The 20084-nt window shown below is 44.6% G+C and overlaps 1 protein-coding gene across 1 annotated transcript in view; it reads right to left on the bottom strand.

Moving 5' to 3' along the window:
• Positions 1-14074, bottom strand: part of KIAA0141 (KIAA0141 ortholog) — a 46936-nt gene extending 32862 nt beyond the window's left edge. Inside the window, exons 1-2 of the mRNA XM_018554428.1 lie at positions 13988-14074; positions 4404-4512 (exon numbers count right to left, since the gene is read on the bottom strand). Coding sequence (XP_018409930.1) covers positions 4404-4512; positions 13988-14018 — 140 coding nt within the window. The 5' untranslated portion in view covers positions 14019-14074. The remainder of the gene's footprint in view (positions 1-4403; positions 4513-13987) is intronic.
• Between the last annotated feature and the right edge of the window lie 6010 nt (positions 14075-20084).

Below are 20084 nucleotides of genomic sequence, written 5' to 3'. Positions count from 1 at the left end.
CTGGCACTTACTGTCCCACATAGTCTGCATGCGGGTGCACGCGTCCATAGACTTACCTTGTGTCTCTCCTCGCGTCCCGGCCGAAAATGTGAACTGCGCATGCACCCGTCCCAAGATGCTTTGTGGCCGCCCTAGGATCTTCACATTTTCGGACGGGAGCGTGCGGGGAAGACACAGGTGAGTATTAACCTCTGTTGAAGTGTTTGTTTTTTTTAACATTTTTTGCATAGATCTACTGCTTGCTAGCAGTAGATCTATGCCAAAAAAAAACCAGAGGCTTTAATTATCCTTTAACATTTAGGACCCATTCACACCAGGCGCTGCACTAATTTCACACGGTGCCTCGGAACAGTGCCGAAGCTCTGATCCCAGTGCGTTGCCCTGTGTACTTAGTTTTTTTTGGTTAGAAATGTATTAAAATGTCACAAGTTAAATTTCATTTAGTTCTACAGCAGTGGTTCTCAACCATTCTAGCGCCGGGACCCCTTGGTAACATTTGCCAAGTTGTGGTGACCCCCAACGGTAAAATTTAGGGATGCACCAATATTAGTATTTGTGGGGGCTCTCAGGAGGCTATGCGGGCTCTCAGGTAGCTAGTGGGACTCTCTGGTGGCGCCCAGTGCAGGCTCTGTGGTGCACAGTGTGGCTCTTTGGTGATAGGCACTCCTGCCTGCTCCCCTCTCTCAGATCCCCTCTGGGCGCCGCTGCTGCAGCGCCATCTAGGAGAACTGCCACTGCTGCGCTAGGAGGAGGCTAAGGAGTCTTTTACCTAGCAAAACACAAGGCACATGGCGACCCCTCAACTGTGGCTTGCGACCCACTTTTGGGTCGCGACCCACAGGTTGAGAACCACTGTTCTACAGGCACACCGGGATGCGAGACAGTTGTACCCAAGTCGCATCCTGCTGCTTTGAAAAAACATAAGGCATGTCTTACTTTTTTCAGCGCACAGCACCGTGTTCCTACCACTACGGCAAATTGCCTTGTCTTGCATTGCGGCTGAGCTTGAAACGACGGCTAGAGCAGCTCCAATTGCAGATGGTGTGAATGGACCCTAAAAGTGACTTTCACAATTTTCACGACTGTATTTAATTCAATTTGTAGTTTCTCCCTATTGTGGCTATCTAAGTCGGGAAGCATGATCTGTGCTCCCACTGAACAACCTCTGAGGTAAAACCAATTACCCACAAACATATTGTTTTCAATCAGCTTGGGCAGAGTTGCAGTTCTACACGGCAAGGAATGACAATTAACACTACTAAGCTTTTATATGAAAAATAATTTTCTTCATCTTGCCAACTGACATGCAAGCCTGCTCTTTTATTAAATGCACTGCCTTATCTACTTGTCATTTCTTTTTGGTCAGTTGGGTTGGAATACTATTGTATCGCAATGCAGTGAGGATTGCTAATGCTCGGCAGCTTATAAAGTGGACGTAAACTGAAACGTTAAAGTTATGTTACCAGTCTTGCTAGAATTAACACAAAAGATTTTGTGAAGAGGTGAACTATTTACTCGCCCTGGAGAAAATGTCACTATAGAATCCCTTCAGTGCTAATCACATGACTGAAATTGTCAGTATCTGGTTGCTTGGTTACGGCTGAAAGGGGGTATCAGTCAATCTGTACCCTGATCTTCTCTTCAGAAGAGGCTCAGGACCTCAGACTTGTGGCCAATGTTGAAGGAATGTAAGTGTAATAGCATCTTCTCCTCTAGCCCACTAGACTATCATCTTCTCTGAAGGGAGACAGGCTCAACATCCTCTCCATGACTTGAACATTTCTCTATTTATCCCAAGACTGTCTCCATAGAAGCATAGTTGCACTTTAATTTTGTGGACCTTTGGAGGGAGGATACGTTAAGCAATAGGAGGCCTGCAGGGGAACAGGAAAGAGCCAATTATAGAAGGGGGTGTATATAGCCATTAGCCAATGTGGAGGAGCTTTAATCCCTGCTAGAGTCTATGAAGAAATCTATGTTTAGCGAATGGCCCACTTCCTGAATATCAACAAATAAAACCATAGAGAAGTGTATTTACTGATAGCTCTGTGATTTATTCAGTAATGTGAAGGTGCCACGGTTGTTTTGTACAATGATATCTGTCAGCTTTTTAATACCATGTTTTTGTCTGAACACATAAAATGTTCTTGATCTCATCACTGAAAATGGAATATAAACATCTGTTACTCTACTAAAATTACATTGTGCAATGAAGCAGACTACAGCTTGCTATGACACTTAACATGCGACTCTGAGCTACCAAACCATGAAAACAAGCTGATTGACATCAAAAACAGCCCAAATTTATCTGCTACTGTCTTCAGTGGCATGCTGATGAAATGCTGGCTTGAAGTTCAAACAGATAAACTAAGGCTAGAATGTAAGAATAACCTAATGGTTTTTTTTTTTTTTTTATCAGAACAGGGCACCTATGTTCAGTTTTTTTTTGCTCTGCTCAAAAACCTGTAATTATTTCTGTTTTAGTGACCGTCTTAAAATGAATCGCTCATGTATTAACCCCTTAATAACCAAAGCCTTTTTTAAAAAAAATGTTTGAACCCATGTTATAATCCACATTTTAGGCCTGAAAATTACTTCAAACCCCTAAACATTATATATTGGTAGCTGTTGCAAATTTTTATTTGCGCGATATTAGCGCAACGTATTATCAAACCCAAAAATTTTGTGAAAAATGCACTCAAGTTAAAAGTTAGTGCTGCAAAAAACAATAAAATACCCATTTTGTTAACAAAATATAAAAGATGAGGTTACAATGAGTAATTAGATACCCAACATGGTCTAGGTTAAAAATTGTGTGCGTCTGTGAAACGGCAACAAAATTCAATACCCCAATAAGTCCAGACACAACGCTTTTAAAGCTCCTACAGGTCATGAGTTTTGAAATGCACATAAATATTGGCCCTAAAATTATTGCTCTCACTCTGGCGTGTGCGGCGATACCCAACATGTGTGGCACGATCGTTGTTTTCATACGTAAGGCGCATCCGATGCATGTTTACGTTAAAAATTGAATTTGATATTATTTTGAAAAATTGTTGTTTTTGTTACTTTAATTGCCATCACATACGGGGGCTTACAAGCCCCTCATATGATAGCAGATCGGTGGTGATGGGTACTCTTTAAAGGTGATACTGGGGGTCCAAAGACCCCCTAGTATCACCTTTACACTTATAAGCTTACAATAAGCTATTGAGGTGCAGATTGCCCTTCAATAGTTTATTGATGGACTTCAGGAGCCGAGTAATGACAGCTATGGGACCGGAAGTGATGCAATATGCACCGCTCCCGGTCCCATAGAACGTCCCATAGTTTAAACGGGCCTGCTGCCAGTGACGTACTATGGACATCACTGGTCACTAAGGGGTTAAAGTAAACATGCCATAAAAATTGCAAATCAAACTAAACATAGAAATAAATGCTTAATCAGAGGTCAGCTGCAGTAAAAACTGCATGTCAAAACAATAAGAAGAGACTGCCTAGGAGATAGCTGGCACTGTGTTGGTGAATGGACAAGGTGACAGCTTCTCTTTAAAGCCAAAGCATAAAAAAAGTAGAAAAACATATAGAAAAGCAGGTGGCTTAAAGTACCAGTACAAATCCCCATTTTAATGGCAGAATCACTAGAGCAATCCCATAGTTCAAGGTCCAATCTGTATTGCACAATGCAAATGTCAGAGCCTCAAGAACCTACAGGAAGGGGATGGAGTTGCATGCCTATGTTCTGATCAAAAATGTCAAAAGTGTGTCAGTCATTTACGAACAGAAACTAAAAACAAGCTCAGTCATGAAGGGGTTAAAGTCTGCATTTCCATAGATAATGTGAAAGGGTCTAGCAACACACTGCAGAGCCAGCCAAGAAAACAGGAGGTAGGTACTGGCACTTACATACATATGGAAGTCCCTGTAGGGATGCACAGATACTTTTCAAGTACCAGTGCAGATACTTGGCATTTTCATGAGAACTACCAGGGATGCAGCGGTTGCAGCTGGGACCTGGCTCTGGCACTCCACCACTGTCCGGAAATCATTAGTCTGTATTGTTTTAGAAAAACTGTCACATGACAATAAACAAAAATGTATCAGTACTCGTAAGTACTCGGCAAGTACCAGTACTGGCAAAACTGGTATCTGTGCATCCCTTTATTTATATTTATAAAAACAAAATCGTACATTAAAACAGAGATGTACAAATCCCGGGAGCTCCGTGTGCTCCTTGCAAATGACAGCTGCCTCCTAATTTTTGAATTTTTCTCTAGTGTAGTCTTGGAGCTCAAAAGTATCGGTACATGTACTCGTACCGAGTACTGTACTTGGTATCTGTGCAACCCTAGTCCCTAGTCTATTACAGGTATTCTTTAAGAACATCTATATTTTTAACTTACCTTTTACTACCTACATTCTGACCAAGCGGAATCAAAGATGAGGGATTTAAAGCTTCAGTCTCTCCATGGACACATCCCTGGATGTTGGAAGCATGACAGCGGTTCAGGGCTGGAAGGAAAAATATATTATTCATGTAAACTGTACACAACTTATTCATGTAAACTGTACACAATTGGCAACATAGGGGCCTTTCTTATAAACGTGGAGTGAAAACATATTTTCCCGAAACTGAAGAACCTTCCCATAGTGACTGATCAGGTTTCATCTTTATTTAGCTGAGAAAATTAAATAAGGAATTTGACTGGTAACTACAGGCAGGTTCTCCGCTTTCATGAAGAACTATCATTCCTCTTGTTTTTATACATTTTATTGAAAGTCTAAAAAGAAAATCTGACGTTTGCTGGTTATATTAGACACATTTATAAATGTTAAAGACTTACTATCTGACCATGTTTCATGTTGCACCCGTATTCAGGAAATACATGGTTACATCTGCAGCCCAACACCCACCAAATGACTCCCCCCTTTCCAGAATCCCGGGGTTCTTATGCTTGCAGTATCCTATATATATCTGAAATTGGCGTGGCTGTGTGTGGCTCTCCCTGCACAGTGGCTTCATCCATTAACAGATCCTTTAACAGGATAAATGGAGAGACTACAACTCCCATCTTCCACTGTGGCAGAGGGACTTGTAATTTTCAACAGAGTACAAGTGCATGTCACTACATGTGTAGTCCATTGACACTTCCTCCTGTCCCTGTAACTGAAAGTCTGTTCCTCAGTGTGGACAGTGTGGAGGAAAAGTCTGTAGAAGCCATAGCGTAAAAGGGTGTTATGTTTTAAAAACTTTGATTAGTTGGCCGTTTGATTATTATCAATTGCATTCCTATAGCTTTTAAATATATATTTAAAAGGGGGCAGCTAGTGACAAGAGCAGACATTGTTTCCTGCTTTGTAATTCTGTACTGTGACTGTACGTTATTGAGACTTTATTTTGGTGCAAGCCTACAGGTCAGGTCTGACTTGTTGGAATATAATAAGCTCATTTACTTAGAAGTAGTTCATATCAACAGGTCAAACTCCCCACAACAGAGAGAACCACTAAAAGGCAGCACCAACATCTATATGTGAAGTACAATAATAAAACACTGTGCTTTCCCTTGAAGTGTACACTGCCATAACACAAGCCCTGACCTTCATATCACAATTACTCTGCACCTCCATAAACAGCAGAAAAGGTCTCTCTTCTGCAAGAGACACATAGGATACGCCATATGGCTGTAAATATTTAATGCCCATGATTTAATGGCAGTCCTGTAAAGTATAAACTATTAATTGTATAAACCATATAAAGACGGCTCTGGTAGAGTAATTATATAGGAAGAACATTGCCCTGGTACTGATCCTCCATTGTGCTGTATTACAAACTTGGTACAGATGGTCATCCATCTAAGGATTATGAGGCGGGAGACGGTGCCAAAACAATCAGGAAATAAATACAATGTGTTAATGAGTTTCACACTTTTCAGTAGTTATTCTGCCTATCCAGAGGCAAAGCTAGCTACCCCCTCCCCCGTCCGTTCCGCCAGTCAGCGCTGGCAGATTGGAGCCGGGAGCGGGGGGGAATCCAGCCCCTTCCTGTCACGGCAGAGAGCCGTGACAGGATCGAGAAGTAAGCGAACACCGGTATGTGTTCGCTCACCTCCCGATCTACTGAGCCGACCTGTGACAGTCTCATTGTCACAGGTCGGCTAGAACTATGAGGTGAGTGAAAAGCACTCACCTCATAGTTCTCCTTTAAGGCTTTTCCACATAGTTCTCCTTAGGGTAACGGGAGGACACAAACTAGCGTCCTCTCGTCACCCTAGGCTCAGTATACCGCCAGCTACAACTCGCGGTATACCAAGACGCCGCAGCTAAAGCGGATCCCGACAATTATGTCTGGATCCGCCCAGCTGCGTGACTGACAGCTGGCTCTGCCTATCTAGAGGCAGAGCCAGCTGTACCCGCCCCCTCCCCCGTCCGTTCCGCCAGTCAGCGCTGGCGGATCGGAGCGGGGAGGGGGGAATCCAGCCGCTCCACTGTCACGGCAGAGAGCCGTGACAGGATTGAGAGGTGAGCGAACGCCGGTATGTGTTCGCTCACCTCCCGATCTACTGAGCCGACCTGTGACAGTCTCATTGTCACAGGTCGGCTAGAACTATGAGGTGAGTGAAAAGCACTCCTCATAGTTCTCCTTTAAGATCTTGTTAGTAAAGCAGGAAAAGGACTTTGACACAAGAGATCGCAAACTCTTATCTCCCAGAAACATATTTTAAAGCTGGAAATCCCTGAGCAATTGTGTTTACCTGTACCTGATTTTGTGTATGTTCATAGCAGAAAAAAATGTTACATACAATCAGCTAACAGAAACATATAGCAGGATTGATGTTGTTACACAAAATATTTCTATCTCCCCTTTATAATGTAAATTCTGGTATGATGAGCATTATGCTCAGCCAGCATTTACGAAGCATGTAAACAAGATCCTGTGCAAGAATAATGAGACCTGTTTTGCTGCCATGGCTTAGAACAGGGGTGCCCATTAGGTAGATCGTGATCTACCAGTAGCTCTCAAAGCTGATGCTGGTAGATCACGAAGGGTGTGAATGGCGGCCCCTTTATTCCATTTTGGTATATTTATTTAGCTGTGCACACATGATTACCTATTAGCCTGAGCCTGCTGAACCAAGCTCCCCGACACCTTTCTGGTGGATACTGGTGGTTGAAGTGCTATGTATTACATCAATTGAATATTAGTTTACACAGCCTAATGCACTACACCAGGGCTCAAAATTTCAAGTCCTGAGCTACTAGCCAGGACTTAAAAGTTACTCGCCACCAGTTGCCCCACCTAACCCCTACCCTGCCCCGGCCTTAACTCCGCCAGTTCAACGGTGTGACGCACAGTACAGAAGTCAGCAGTACAGAGGTCCGTAATGTAATGCACAGCGCAGAAGTCAGAGTGACGCACAGCACAGAAGTCAGAGTGATGCACAGCGCAGAGGTCAGTGTAAAGCACAGCGCAGAGGTCAACGTGACGCACAGCGCAGATGTCAGCGTGACGCACAGGCCAGGGTCAGAGAGACGCACAGCGCAGAGGTCAGAGTGACGCACAATGGTCAGTATAATGCACAGCACAGAGGTCAGAGTGACGCACAGCGCAGAGGTCAGAGTGACACATAGTGCAGAGTGACGCACAGCGCAGAGGTCAGATGCCACTGTAGGGAACAAGATGACTAAGTTCTTGGTCAACATTTTAAAGAAATATTTTGCTGGACAATGTATATTTGTTTGATCTCGATTCAATATTAGATAAAAAAAAAAAAGGATTGAGAGTTTAGGTGGATAATTGGCACCCTAAGTGTAAGGGACACAAGTACAGGGGTATGGAATTTCTATCGCCCGACGCCAGGGACATGCAGTTTCGGGCGCCAGGCAAGTAGTTTTTCTGTACATTTAGTCCTACTTCGGCCAAGCAGAGTGAAGCCACCACTCGTTTTTATACAAGTGATCTCATCCGGTCACTTGTATAAAACGAGCAGTGATCTAGTCCGGGCCCCCCCCGCCGTGGTTTTTGGGGTCCCCTGCTCCATAGACAGTGTAGAGCTCTGCTCTGTGTAATCACTGAGACCGGAACGCTGTTATCACAGCGCCACCTGTCTCAGCTTTCAGGAACTGCACAAAACATCTGTTCTGTGTTGGAGGGCAGGTTCTGATCAGATCACTTGTATGAAACGAACAGCGGTGATCTTGTCCGCCCCCGCCGCGGTTTTCAGGGTCCCTCGCTCTTCTGGGGGATCCAGGAGCACAGCACAACGGCTCAGTATAGAGTGTCAGTATAGAGTGTAGAGCAGGGGGAAGAACGTGCATTCTACGTCTGCTCTGTGTGATCAGTGATCACTTGTGACATTTCACTAGACAATTTCCCCCCAAGGCATAGAACATTTTGTTTGTGCCATGTGTGAATATTCTACCAAATTTCTGCACTTGTCAAATCATTACAGAGTATTGGACTCACTAAGAGCTATGTTACACTAGTGATCCTGGAGTAGAAGAAGAGACATCACCAGCCCTCAATTCACCATCAGAAATAGCCAATGTTACTTTCAAGACCCCTAAACGTTGGCTGTTCCTGGCCCATGTGAATTGGCACAAATAAAATCACTTTCATTTCTGATGCTGAATTGGGTGCTGGTGATATTTCCTCTTCTTCTATGGCATTGGACGGCACCATCAAGATACACTGGTCACAATGCTGTGTTGAGTACAGCCCGGAACTGCATTACCCTTGCACGCCTGTAGCTGGGAACAATTCACCAACAGCAGAATCGCGTTGGAGGACACATGCAGGCAGTGAAAACATTCACCTGCTTGCATGTTCCGCTTCCTTCCTGGCTGGAGGAGTGAGTCAGCTCTCGCTTGCTGGCGATTTAGGTTTGCCAGCATTTTTGTCAGTAAGGGCGCAACGCCTCGCGTCAGAAGGCAGCGAGGGAGTGACACGTACAAAGCAGATCTTCGTCTATGAATTGTCACCAGCACTCAATTGGTTCAACTGCAAATAGTAGTTGCGTTATTGAAGAATATTGTCACATAGGTTAGAATGCCAACGTTTCAGGGCCACGCAGGGTTCCTTCATGAGGGAAACAAACACAGCGAGTGTAGCCCTGATGAAGGAACCCTGCAAGGCCCTTAAACGTTGGCATTCTAACCTACGTAACAATATTCTTCAATAACACAACTACTATTGGCACTTTAACCAATTGAGTGCTGGTGAACTACCTCTACACTGCTGAGTATTTGCATGGCGCTATCCATAGTGGTCACTTCGAGCACCCAAATCCATTCCTATCGGACAGAGAGCTGTGAGGGGTGCAGCTAGCATCTGTTTAATTTCTTACAAGCATAACATGGGCTTTACTGCAGCCTAGGAATCAACAGACATTTTTAATTGGCATCACAGACATAAATGGATACATCCAGACAAATTGCTCGTTCACACGGATGTTTTGTATTCTCATTTGGACATGTGTAAAATATTTTTGAAGACTCTGGAATGCAGTGTTCCAATTGGAATGTGTGCAGCAATGTACACTTGCTTTTAATGTGTTCATGCATCACATTTAAGGCTGCAACTGACGATTATTTTCATAACCTATTAGTCGTCCGATAATTTTTTCTATTAATCGGATTTAAAAAAATATTTAAATACCATCTTTTATTTAATAAAAAAAAAATGCACACATTGGGTTTTAGAAACAAAAATGTATTTTATTTCACTTCATTAGTTTATTTCAGAATAAAACTGCATGCACAATTTTTTGCAAGCGCACCACACTGTTCCAATGCAGGCGATTGCAGGCGTTCCAATGCAGGTGACCGCACTGCAGGCGCAAAGCTTGTTTGGGGTGCCATTTACATTTTCTTTCCTATGACACTTTTCCTATGACCTAACTTGACATTTTGTTTGGGTGTTTTGTTTATCTTTAAAAAAAAAAAAAAAATTATTATCTTTATTGCCATCACATGCCAGAGAGGTGGCGGGTCAGGACGCATTGCGGCTGGACGATCAGAGAGGCTCGGAGGCAGTGTGTGTGCAATGTCCAGTCTGTTAATGGCTATTGCAATACAAGAAAGCAACAAACTTAGCAACAAGCAACTTCCTAGTCCCCATAGCACATTGGAGGTGACATGCGGTGACATGACCCTTGGGTCACCTTTCCACTTCAATGGAGCTATTCAAGCACATGGCCTAAAAAGTCAGTTGCTTGTTGCTTTCTTGTATTGCAATAGCAGACTGGCCATTGCACACACCCAATAACACAGAGCCTCTCCGATCGTCCAGCAGCGCGCCTTCTAACCCACCCCCTCTCTGGCATCTCCATCTCTCTCTCACAGAAGTCACCAGTGACAAAGCCTGCAGTTGGGAGAGAGCGGCTGCACAGAGGTGAGGACACAGCAGCGGCGGGGGTGACTGGGAAGCGGCTGCACAAAGTTGAAGATGAGGCGGGGGGTTTGAGAAGCGGCTGCAAAGTTGAGGACGCAGCGGCGGGGGGATTAGGAGTGGCTACACAGAGTGGAGGAGGAAAAAGTGGGGAAGGGGGGCTTTGGGTTGTGGCTAAGCAGAGCTGAGGAGTTTGTGGGCCGGATGAGTGTTTGGGCGCTGAATCATGTAATCGGAATCAACAAGGAGGATCATTATCAATTAGTTGTTGCAGCCCTGATCACATTCTTTATTTCTATTTAAATGTCAACAAGAACAGATCTCAGACTGGTTATTAATCTCAAATGAGAGCCATCACTTCCTGAACGCATGGTTTAATGTGCTTGCCTGATGCCTGTGTATAGTAACCAATTCGTTACCTTTTCCCTGAGAAAGAGACAGACGGAAAAGCTTGTTTGATAATATTAGCTCACGCTGATGAATGTTATTTAAATTGTATTTCCTCTTTAAACTAGAGCAGCTCTAGATAAAGGGAAAACACCTGTTGTGTAATAGTCACGCTACTGCAATGTATATAAATATATAGAGGATCTAAAACACACCTTTCCAGTCTAACTGCAATCTCAAAGGAGTCTAATCTAATCAAGGTCAGCTTTTTTTTTTTGCCATTGAGGAGATTTTGGTCCTCCTCCCACCACCACCTGCCTGTGCAACGCTGTCCTCCTCCCAATGACCGCCCGGGTAACGCGGTCCTCCTCCCAATGACCGCCCGGGTAACGCGGTCCTCCTCCCAATGACCGCCCGGGTAACGCGGTCCTCCTCCCAATGACCGCCAGGGTAACATGGACCTCCTCCCAATGATCGCTCGTGTAACGCGGTCCTCCTCCCAATGACCGCCCGGGTAACGCGGTCCTCCTCCCAATGACCGCCCGGGTAACATGGACCTCCTCCCAATGATCGCCCGGGTAACGCGGTCCTCCTCCCAATGACCGCCCGGGTAACGCGGTCCTCCTCCCAATGACCGCCCGGGTAACGCAATCCTCCTCCCAATGACGGCCCGCGTAACATGGACCTCCTCCCAATGATCGCCCGTGTAACATGGACCTCCTCCCAATGATCGCCCGTGTAACATGGACCTCCTCCCAATGATCGCCCGTGTAACATGGACCTCCTCCCAATGATCGCCCGTGTAACATGGACCTCCTCCCAATGATCGCCCGTGTAACAGGCCACCACCTAAAATTGGTGGAGAAAAGAAAGATTGAAGCTGGCCATACACCTTTAGATTATCTGCAGATTTTCTATGGTCAGATGAACTGTGTGGATGGAGGAATCTCCCGCTGGGCCAAGATTCAGTATCTTGCTAGTCGACCCCGCTGGCTCTCAAAATACCTGAACAATGCCTGCATCCAATCAGATTGTTGGCCAGCTTTTACCACACAATGGTGTAGGGGCTTTCAGTTAGAGCGGTTACATTTTGAAATTGTCTTCCACAAGCAGTGGTATCAGCAGAGAATATTGAATAATTCAAAAATCATTTAGATCCCTTCCGAAGAGACTCTAACATACACTCACTTCCTGTTCATTCATAATTGTGTACCTGGTAAACATACTATCTCCACAAGTTATGAATGAACAGGAACACTTAGTATAGAGGCTTCCTGTTCATTTATAACTGGGGCTGCAGAAAAAGACATATAGGGCTCTGTGTTCTCAATCTCTTTTTCTATTTTAAAAAGGGAAATATCAGGGGTCTGTTTAGACCTCTAATATTTCCCCGAAGCCACCAGCAAACAAATATTTTCGGTCTGACATTTTTTTTAATTTTCGGGTTTAAAATTTTCATTTCAGTGCACCTCTACTAATTTTAGTTGGTAGTTTAGTGGTTTCATGGTTTAGCGTTGTCAGCCTGTAACCGGAAGTGCTTTAATACCAGGATTTCATAGTAAAAAAATGTTGCAACAGATTTACAAAAAACTATTTGCTTAAACAAAAAGGGAATAAAGGGAGACCTGATACTAAACCGAAATACGTAAAGGCTTATCGAGCATCACCAATAATGTCACCGGACTGAACTGTCTGCCTGGCGACATTACAGAGGTACATTGATAAGAAAACTTTGTTCCTAATTCCCAGCCGCACAAACAATGAATGCCGTCAGCTTCAGTATCTTGCTAGTCGGCACCGCGGCCTGTCAAAAGACCAGAACAATGCCTGCACCCAATCAGATTGTTCAGGTATATTGACAGCCAGCAGTGCCGACTAGCAAGATACTGAAGCTTGGCCCAGCGGGAAATTCCACTCACCCACGGTTTAGTATAGATGGAGGAATCCGTTGCACTTTTTCCATCTGACCACAGAAAGTCTGCAGATAATCTTTAGGTGTATGGCCAGCTTCAAGCTGCCCATACACCTTGCGATCATCGGACAAAACTTTTGGTTCAATGATCGAACCGTTGTACGATTTTCATACGGCGGTCCCATCCTGCCCCGATTATCGCAAGGTTGAATCTGCAGTAAATTACAAAAAAAGCAACTGGACGAACTGCGGTAATCGGCCGCACGTATTTTCGTCTGCGCACGAGCTGTATAAATCATACAAATTTTGACGTACGGAGACGCCACCAACTTTGCGAAAATCGTACGATCGACCAAAGTTTTTTAACCTGCTGGTTAGTAGTGATGGGCTCGGGCGTGTTCGCAAGCGCCTGTGCCGAGCCCGCCGTGAAGCCGTCAGCGTGAAGGGCCAATCACAGACACTGAGACATTTCCCGATCTCTGCAGCTGCGGACCGGGAACATGTCTCAGTGCCTGTGATTGGCTTCCTGGCGGGCTCGGCACGAGGCGCTTGCGAACACGAGTCGATCGATTGTACAGTATTTGCGGTTGTACACTGCCCATCAGCCTTACGAATATCGAATGAAAACGCTGCATTCATTCCAAAATCGGATGTTAAAAATCAAACTTTATTTCCAACGACATTCATCAAGTCTATGATGGGATTATCAAAAGTTCCAACCAGAGATTTTGTATGAACGTTCACCAAGAAAAACGACCTGTGCACGGCTGACCATACACTACATAATCTAATTATACATTATAGTCACCGCACATGACAATCTGACCATACAATCTTTGCACAATCAACTCAAAAACTATTTAATATTAGGACCTGCCTAATCTATCAAATCAATCTGCACACAGTCAGGTTGGCCCTGCCACTACAAAGTTGTTGGGAGATCTAAAGAATATTGTACAATCAGATTGTAAAGTGTGTGGTGAGGGTTAGATTTAGCATCAATTAGGTAGTACAGGTCCTTCGTGATTTGATTCTTATTGCATGGATTGTTTAGCAGTGTTCTCATAATATATCGTTCTGGTAAAGTTAGGCGATCGTACAGTGCTGTATGGCCAGCGTTATACACTTCCCGTAAGTTCTGTATAGGCTGTGTATTATGGACGACAGGTACTCTCACACCGTCACTATAAAGGAATGTGATTCGAGAAGGTCAGTACAAGAATGCTACTATCTATACTAGGTTAAAGACCCCCCCCAGCTTCCTGACAAGTGACATGTCTCCCCCGGCCCGTCACACTTACCCCTTCCCAGGAACCCCGATATCCGCCACATCTTGACAACTGTGCCAGTCACAAGACTTCAAAGCGCACTGCGCATGCGTACCGAGCCTACCATAGAGCCGGGGAGGGGGCGGGCCAGAGCGCCACACAGTGAAAGTCAAGGTTGACGATTGCATAATACTATAAGCACGTGCTGGCTGATATTGTCTGTGTACACCTATTCATCTACAAATAGGTTGTGTGTGTGTAGCTGATGAAACGTTACATTCTGTTTGTAAAACAAATTCAGAATAAGAATGTATACAGTTTACAAGTACGAATGCCCTTGAAGCTAGGAGCATAGAGTGGAATCTGGAGTAAACTAAATGTGGAGAGGCTATGGATGGCAACCAATCAGCTTCTATCTTTAATTTTCATACCCTAACTGGACAAGTTGAAGATAGAAGCGGATTGGTTGCTCTGGGCAACTGCTCCAGATACTGTCTACTCCAGTTTTGGTATATTCCCCCTAATGGGAGGGGGGGGGATTTATCAACACTGGAGCCAACAGAAGCTGGAGCAGTTGCCAATAGCAACCTATCAGCTTTTTTTTTTAAGTTTTGAAAATGAAAGATAGATTGGATACTATGCACAATTGCACCAGATTCTGGCTGTTCCAATTTTAGTATACTCCCCCAATGAGGGAACCAATTTCTCGCTTCAGTTAAACTTATGTTAAAGTGACATTGAAGGCCCAACCCATGCTGCTTTAAGTACTTACTTAAGTGATGCCTGTTGATGCAAACATCTTCCTTCTACTCATTTCCAACAGTCCCTCCAGCGCTGGTGCTGCTCTCTGATCCAGCGCAGACTCCTATGTCTTCCTGTCTACCATGGGGTCTGTCCTGCGTGGTGTATGCTTCCAGCTGCGTGCTTCTCCCCTCCTGTGATATCGAGTGTGCATGCGCCCGCACACACTTCCTCCTGCACGGCCGTTCGGGAAGATGCGTTCTGCAGCCCGGGAGCGAGCGGCGCAGACACAGGTCAGTTACTACTTAATTTGCAACTTTTTTTACATTTAAAAAAAAAAATATTGGGGCATATATCTACTACTTGCTAGCAGTAGATATATGTAACACAAAAAGGAGACTTTAATACCACTTTAAGTTTTGAAAATAAAATATAGAAGCTGATTGGATACTATGCACAATTGCTTCAGATTCTGTCTGCTCCAGTGTTGATAAATTAACCCCGTTGTGTTTTACAATATATTTTGCAGTCTCCAGTCAGCACTTTTATGTCCTGTGCACACAGGAAACATGAATATGGATGGAATCTGTGTCTATGTGGGCACCAGGAAAAGAGGCGCAATGCAGAATACTAAAGCTGGCCATACACCAGTAGTGATGAGCCGAACACCCCCGTGATGTCAATGGGGGTAGAACTTTCAAAAACAATTGTCAGAGGACGTATATATGCAAGTTATTGGCCATAACAAGGGTATGGGGATTTGGGTACTGCCCTGGGGGACATGAATCAATGAAAGAAAAACTTTAAAAAAAATACAATTTTTAAAGGAGCAGTGATTTTAACATTGCTTAAAGTGAAACAATAAAAATGAAAAATTCCTTTAAATATCGTGCCTGTGGGGTCCCCTTACCCTGCCTGTAAAGTGGCACATCTGTACAATGTATAGAACCTGCTGCAGCAAAACTGACATTTCTAAAGAAAAAAAAAATGACATTTTTTTTTGAAAGCGTGCAGTTCCCCCTCCCAAACAATATCAGACCCTTTAGGTCTGGTAGGAATGTTAGGAGGGAGCCCATGTTTTTTAAAAAAGCATGGGGTACCCCCCAAAAGTCATACCAGACCCTTAAGTTCGGGTAGGAATATTTAGGAGGGACCCCGTGTAAAAAAAAAAAAAAGTGTGTGGAGTTCCCCCTCAATGTCATACTAGACCCTTAAGGTCTGGTAGGAATATTGAGGAGGGACCCCATGTGATGCCGGGCAGCAGTGGCTGCCAGGCATTCAGGAGGTGACACTGCCGCCAGCTGAATGCAGGGTTTTTTTTTCTTGTACACCCAGTAGGATTTTCTTTAGAGGTACTACACTGCAACCAGTGGCGGAACTACCAGGGTCGCAGAGGCCGCAACTGCGACCGGGCACTGGAGTTCCGCCACTCAAGGTGCCCATACACCTTACAACCATCGCAAGACAATGGTTGTAAGCTAATTAAAAGCTTCTACGATCTGCTCATCTTAAGGTGCCCATACACTGTACGATTCTCGTACGAGAATCGCGGGAAATCCCGCGATCGTACGAGAATCGTACAGTGTATGGAAGGCGTGCAACCGTTTCTACTGTACGGTCGCACGTCTTCCATCGAACAAGCAGGCTGGAAAACCCGCCGGGAATCGTACGATTCTCGGCGAGTGAGTGGCCTGCTTGTTGGACAACTGACGAACGGGCTGGTGTGCGCACGCACACACTGCCCGTTTGCCGTGCTTACAAGCCCGCCCGATCTGCCTGTCCAAGATGGGCAGATCGTACGTTTTTTTAAGTACTTTACAACCATCGCAAGACTAAGGTCTTGCGATGGTTGTAAAGTGTATGGCCACCTTTAGACAGGCAGATCATACTTGCGATCATCGAAAGCGGGCTTCCGATGACTGCAATGCTGAACGGGCAGTGTGCGCTTTAGAGGGGGCCCAGGACCAGAGGACGGGGCCCGTAGTAACTGCTAATATCAGTACCGGGACCTCTTCCTCCTGTCCTCGGCCCTTCATGCTTCACGCTGCTCCCCTCACCTTGTTTCGGGCGCAGCTTGAAGAATGATCGAGCTGGCGCAGCAGCCAATGAGTGGGCAGCGGGTTATCCCCGCCCCCTCATCACACAGAACGACTGCTGACCATAGAACAGCCTGTGTTCTATGGAAAGCTCCAACTCCCTGGGTGTCACAGGCGTGCTCCTGACACCAAGAGGGAGTTATAGGGAGCTGTGATTATGAAGGGGACATGTGAGAGAAGAGTGTGGGGTCAGGGAGCTGAAAGCTGGGGACAAGAAGGGGGGAAGCTGGGGACATGGAAGAGAAGGGGGCTTGCTTTGGATTTTTTTTTTAAGTATCTAATGTTTTTCTTCGGGGGGAGGCCTTCATGGATTCTTGCACCGGGGCCCTGAGGTCACTTATTATGCCTCTGACTGCAACTATGGGTCCCATTCATTTCAATTGCCACATTTGGCAAGCTGCACTGCCTGTCAAATGCTACATGCTGTATGCTTTTCGCCGTGCGATGTAAAGGATCATGGCCAGTGCCACGACAATGTACGCAGCACTGTGCAGCTGCGGTAAAACCACGCATCAACCACGCATCAACCACGCAGCTTTACTGCCCCCCCACAGAGAGAAGTAAAGCCGAAAAAAAGGTTTGGCTTTACTTTTTTTTTTTTTACAACAATTTTTTTAAACACAATACATCATTAGAAGGGGGCCTTAAAGAGCTTGTGTGCCTTTTCACAAAGAAATTAAAAGGTGGACCAACTCATAACACCCTCCCCCCTTGTCCCGGCAGTCCATGCTGTACTTAGCTGCTTAGATAACATACTTTGCTGTGTGCGCTGTCGGCCTGCCGTGCTGAGCAATGACCACTAGCTATTGCCAGCATGATGATGCTGTGGGCTGTGTAGTGAAGTTTTAGTGAAGTGCGTGGTCCTTTGGTGTGGGCAGCAAACTGTCATCTAAGCAGCTAAGTGCAGCAGGGACTGGGGGGTGTAGTCAGAGGTAGATATGTGCGTCTCATTTCCTTCCGAATTGAAATTCGTACAAATTTTCAGAAATTGATGCATCCGAATTTCCTTATGGAAGAAATAACGAATCCGAACGTATCCGAATTTTCCAATAAAGAAATTCGGATGCATCTGAAATTTTTTCCGAATGTCATTCGGAAATAATTTTTGCTGTTAAACGTTAAAATAAAAATAATTAAAAAAAAAGCATGGAGTCCCTCTTCCCAATTCATACTTGACCCTTTAGGTCTGGTAGGAACTTTAAGGGGGGACCCCAAGACCAAAAAAAATATATGGGGTCACCCAAAAAATATCTTACCAGTCCCTTAATCTGAGCAGCAGCCTGGCAGAGAAGGAAAGGGGGGGGATGGCAAGCGTACACCCCCCCTCCTGCACCATAGCAGGCCACATGCCATTAACATGGTGAGGGTGATTTGCCAGGGGGGTACCCCCTGGAAATGCACCTTGTTCCCATGTTGATGAAAGATTCAGATAAGTCCCCTTGCCCGCAGACCACTGAGCCAGGGTTGTAGGGGTCTGTGGGCAAGGGAGCTTATCTGAATCTGGGTGCCCCCTTTTTTATAAAGGGGGCATCCAGATGCCACCCACTCCTCATAAATGAGTTAGGGGTAGTTGTTACCCTTACTCATTCACCAAATAGGTTTTTGACAAGCCCTTTATTAAATAAAAAAAAAAAAGAAACTCAACAAAGTGTCCATCGATGTAATCCACACAATAATCACATTGCCCAGCGATGTAGATCCATATCAATCGCGATGGATGACGTATGGTGACTCACGTACGCTGCCTGCTGGCTGCCGATACAGCGGATCCCGACGAACTCTCGCCACAAAATGACAGCTCTGACCCGAATGTACACAAGGGGAGGGAATGAGTCGTGATGTCACAGGACTTGTTCTGCCCCTCTGTTGACATTCAGGAGCAGAGCTATCATAATGACTCATTATGTGGGTCCCCCCCTTTCCTGCTCGGATTAAGGGTCTGGTAAGCAAATTTAAGTGGGACCCCAGCCTTTTTTTTTTGTTTTTTGGCCTTGGAGTCCCCCCTAAAATTCCTACCAAACCTAAGGTCTGGTATCATTTGGGGTTGGACCCCACATTTTTTATCTCTATTGTGGACTGTCAAAAAATAAAAGAAATATTTTTTTTTTCTAATGTCAATTCGCTGCATCAAAAATTAGTTCGTAAATTAGTTCGAAAATTTCTGATTCGGCCGAATCCGAATAACGAAACAAATTGACTTTCGGACCTGAATCTCGCAAAACGAAATAACCAAAAATCTGAAAAGAAACACATTTTTTGCCGTTGCCTAGTCGGAGGGTGTTGTGAGTTAGTTCACCTTTTCATTTTTTGTGAAAAGATGAGCTGAACCTTTAAAGCCACAGCCACAGGACAACACAAATTTGACTAAACATATAATAACAAAAGTTTTGAAATGATTTTATCAAGACTCTAAATAAACTAAGCAAAAAGAACTTTCATTGCTACAATCAATTTCCGGATTCAGAGTTTGAATTGATTATGTCCTGTTATGAATGCTGTTGGAAGCATAAGAGCTGTGTGATTAAAATATAGATGAGTGACACTTTTTGTAATTGAACAGGTGTGCGTTTGAATAATGTTGTAAAAGGTTTTTTATTTTTGCTTTAAATTACAACTGCAGCAAAACTTGTCATGAATCATAAAAGTGATATATTGTCCTTGCAATATGAAACAATTTGACAGCCAATGTATCTTAGAATTTTTAGCTGTATCCATTACAGGTATGGCCAATTCATAAATATTGGTGAAAAAGAAAGGGTTCTTTATTACCCACTGCAACCAAGTATTACCAACCAGGTAATATGAGTAACAGACTTTTCTTTGTTCCAGTTTTATAATTGATCTCAATCAGTGAGTAATTATACAAGCCTGTTCTTCGCTACACGCGGTTGTTATTGCTGAGCCTGATGAAGGGGACCCTGCGTGGCCCGTTAAACACTAGTTTTGGTGACATGACGTTCCAATAAACAAACCCTTTGGACTGCAATGTTGGTGGTGTGCTGGTGACATTTATTCATCTTTATACTGTGTGGCGCCATCCGCAGGTCAGGTTTTTCCGGTAAGGAGTGCGACAAGGTATCTTTTTGTTTGTCTTCGCTACACTGACACTGCATGTATACAGATTCTCTCTTGGTACCATTGTGCGTGATGCTTACAACCAAGAAAAAAACGGCTGCAATAGCGTATATTCATCTTTATAGCAGGGGTAGCTGTCCCTGAAAGTCTTGCCTGTGGTGGTCAGAGTCTTGCGATGCCTTATGGGACTTGTAGTTTTACCACAGCTGGGGCGGGGG

This window comes from Nanorana parkeri, unplaced genomic scaffold (assembly GCF_000935625.1).
Source record: "Nanorana parkeri isolate BGI_ZX_2015 unplaced genomic scaffold, ASM93562v1 scaffold158, whole genome shotgun sequence".
Taxonomy (NCBI): Eukaryota; Metazoa; Chordata; class Amphibia; order Anura; family Dicroglossidae; genus Nanorana; species Nanorana parkeri.
Note: the sequence above shows the minus strand (reverse complement) of the source record. Positions and strands in the feature narration are given on the sequence as shown.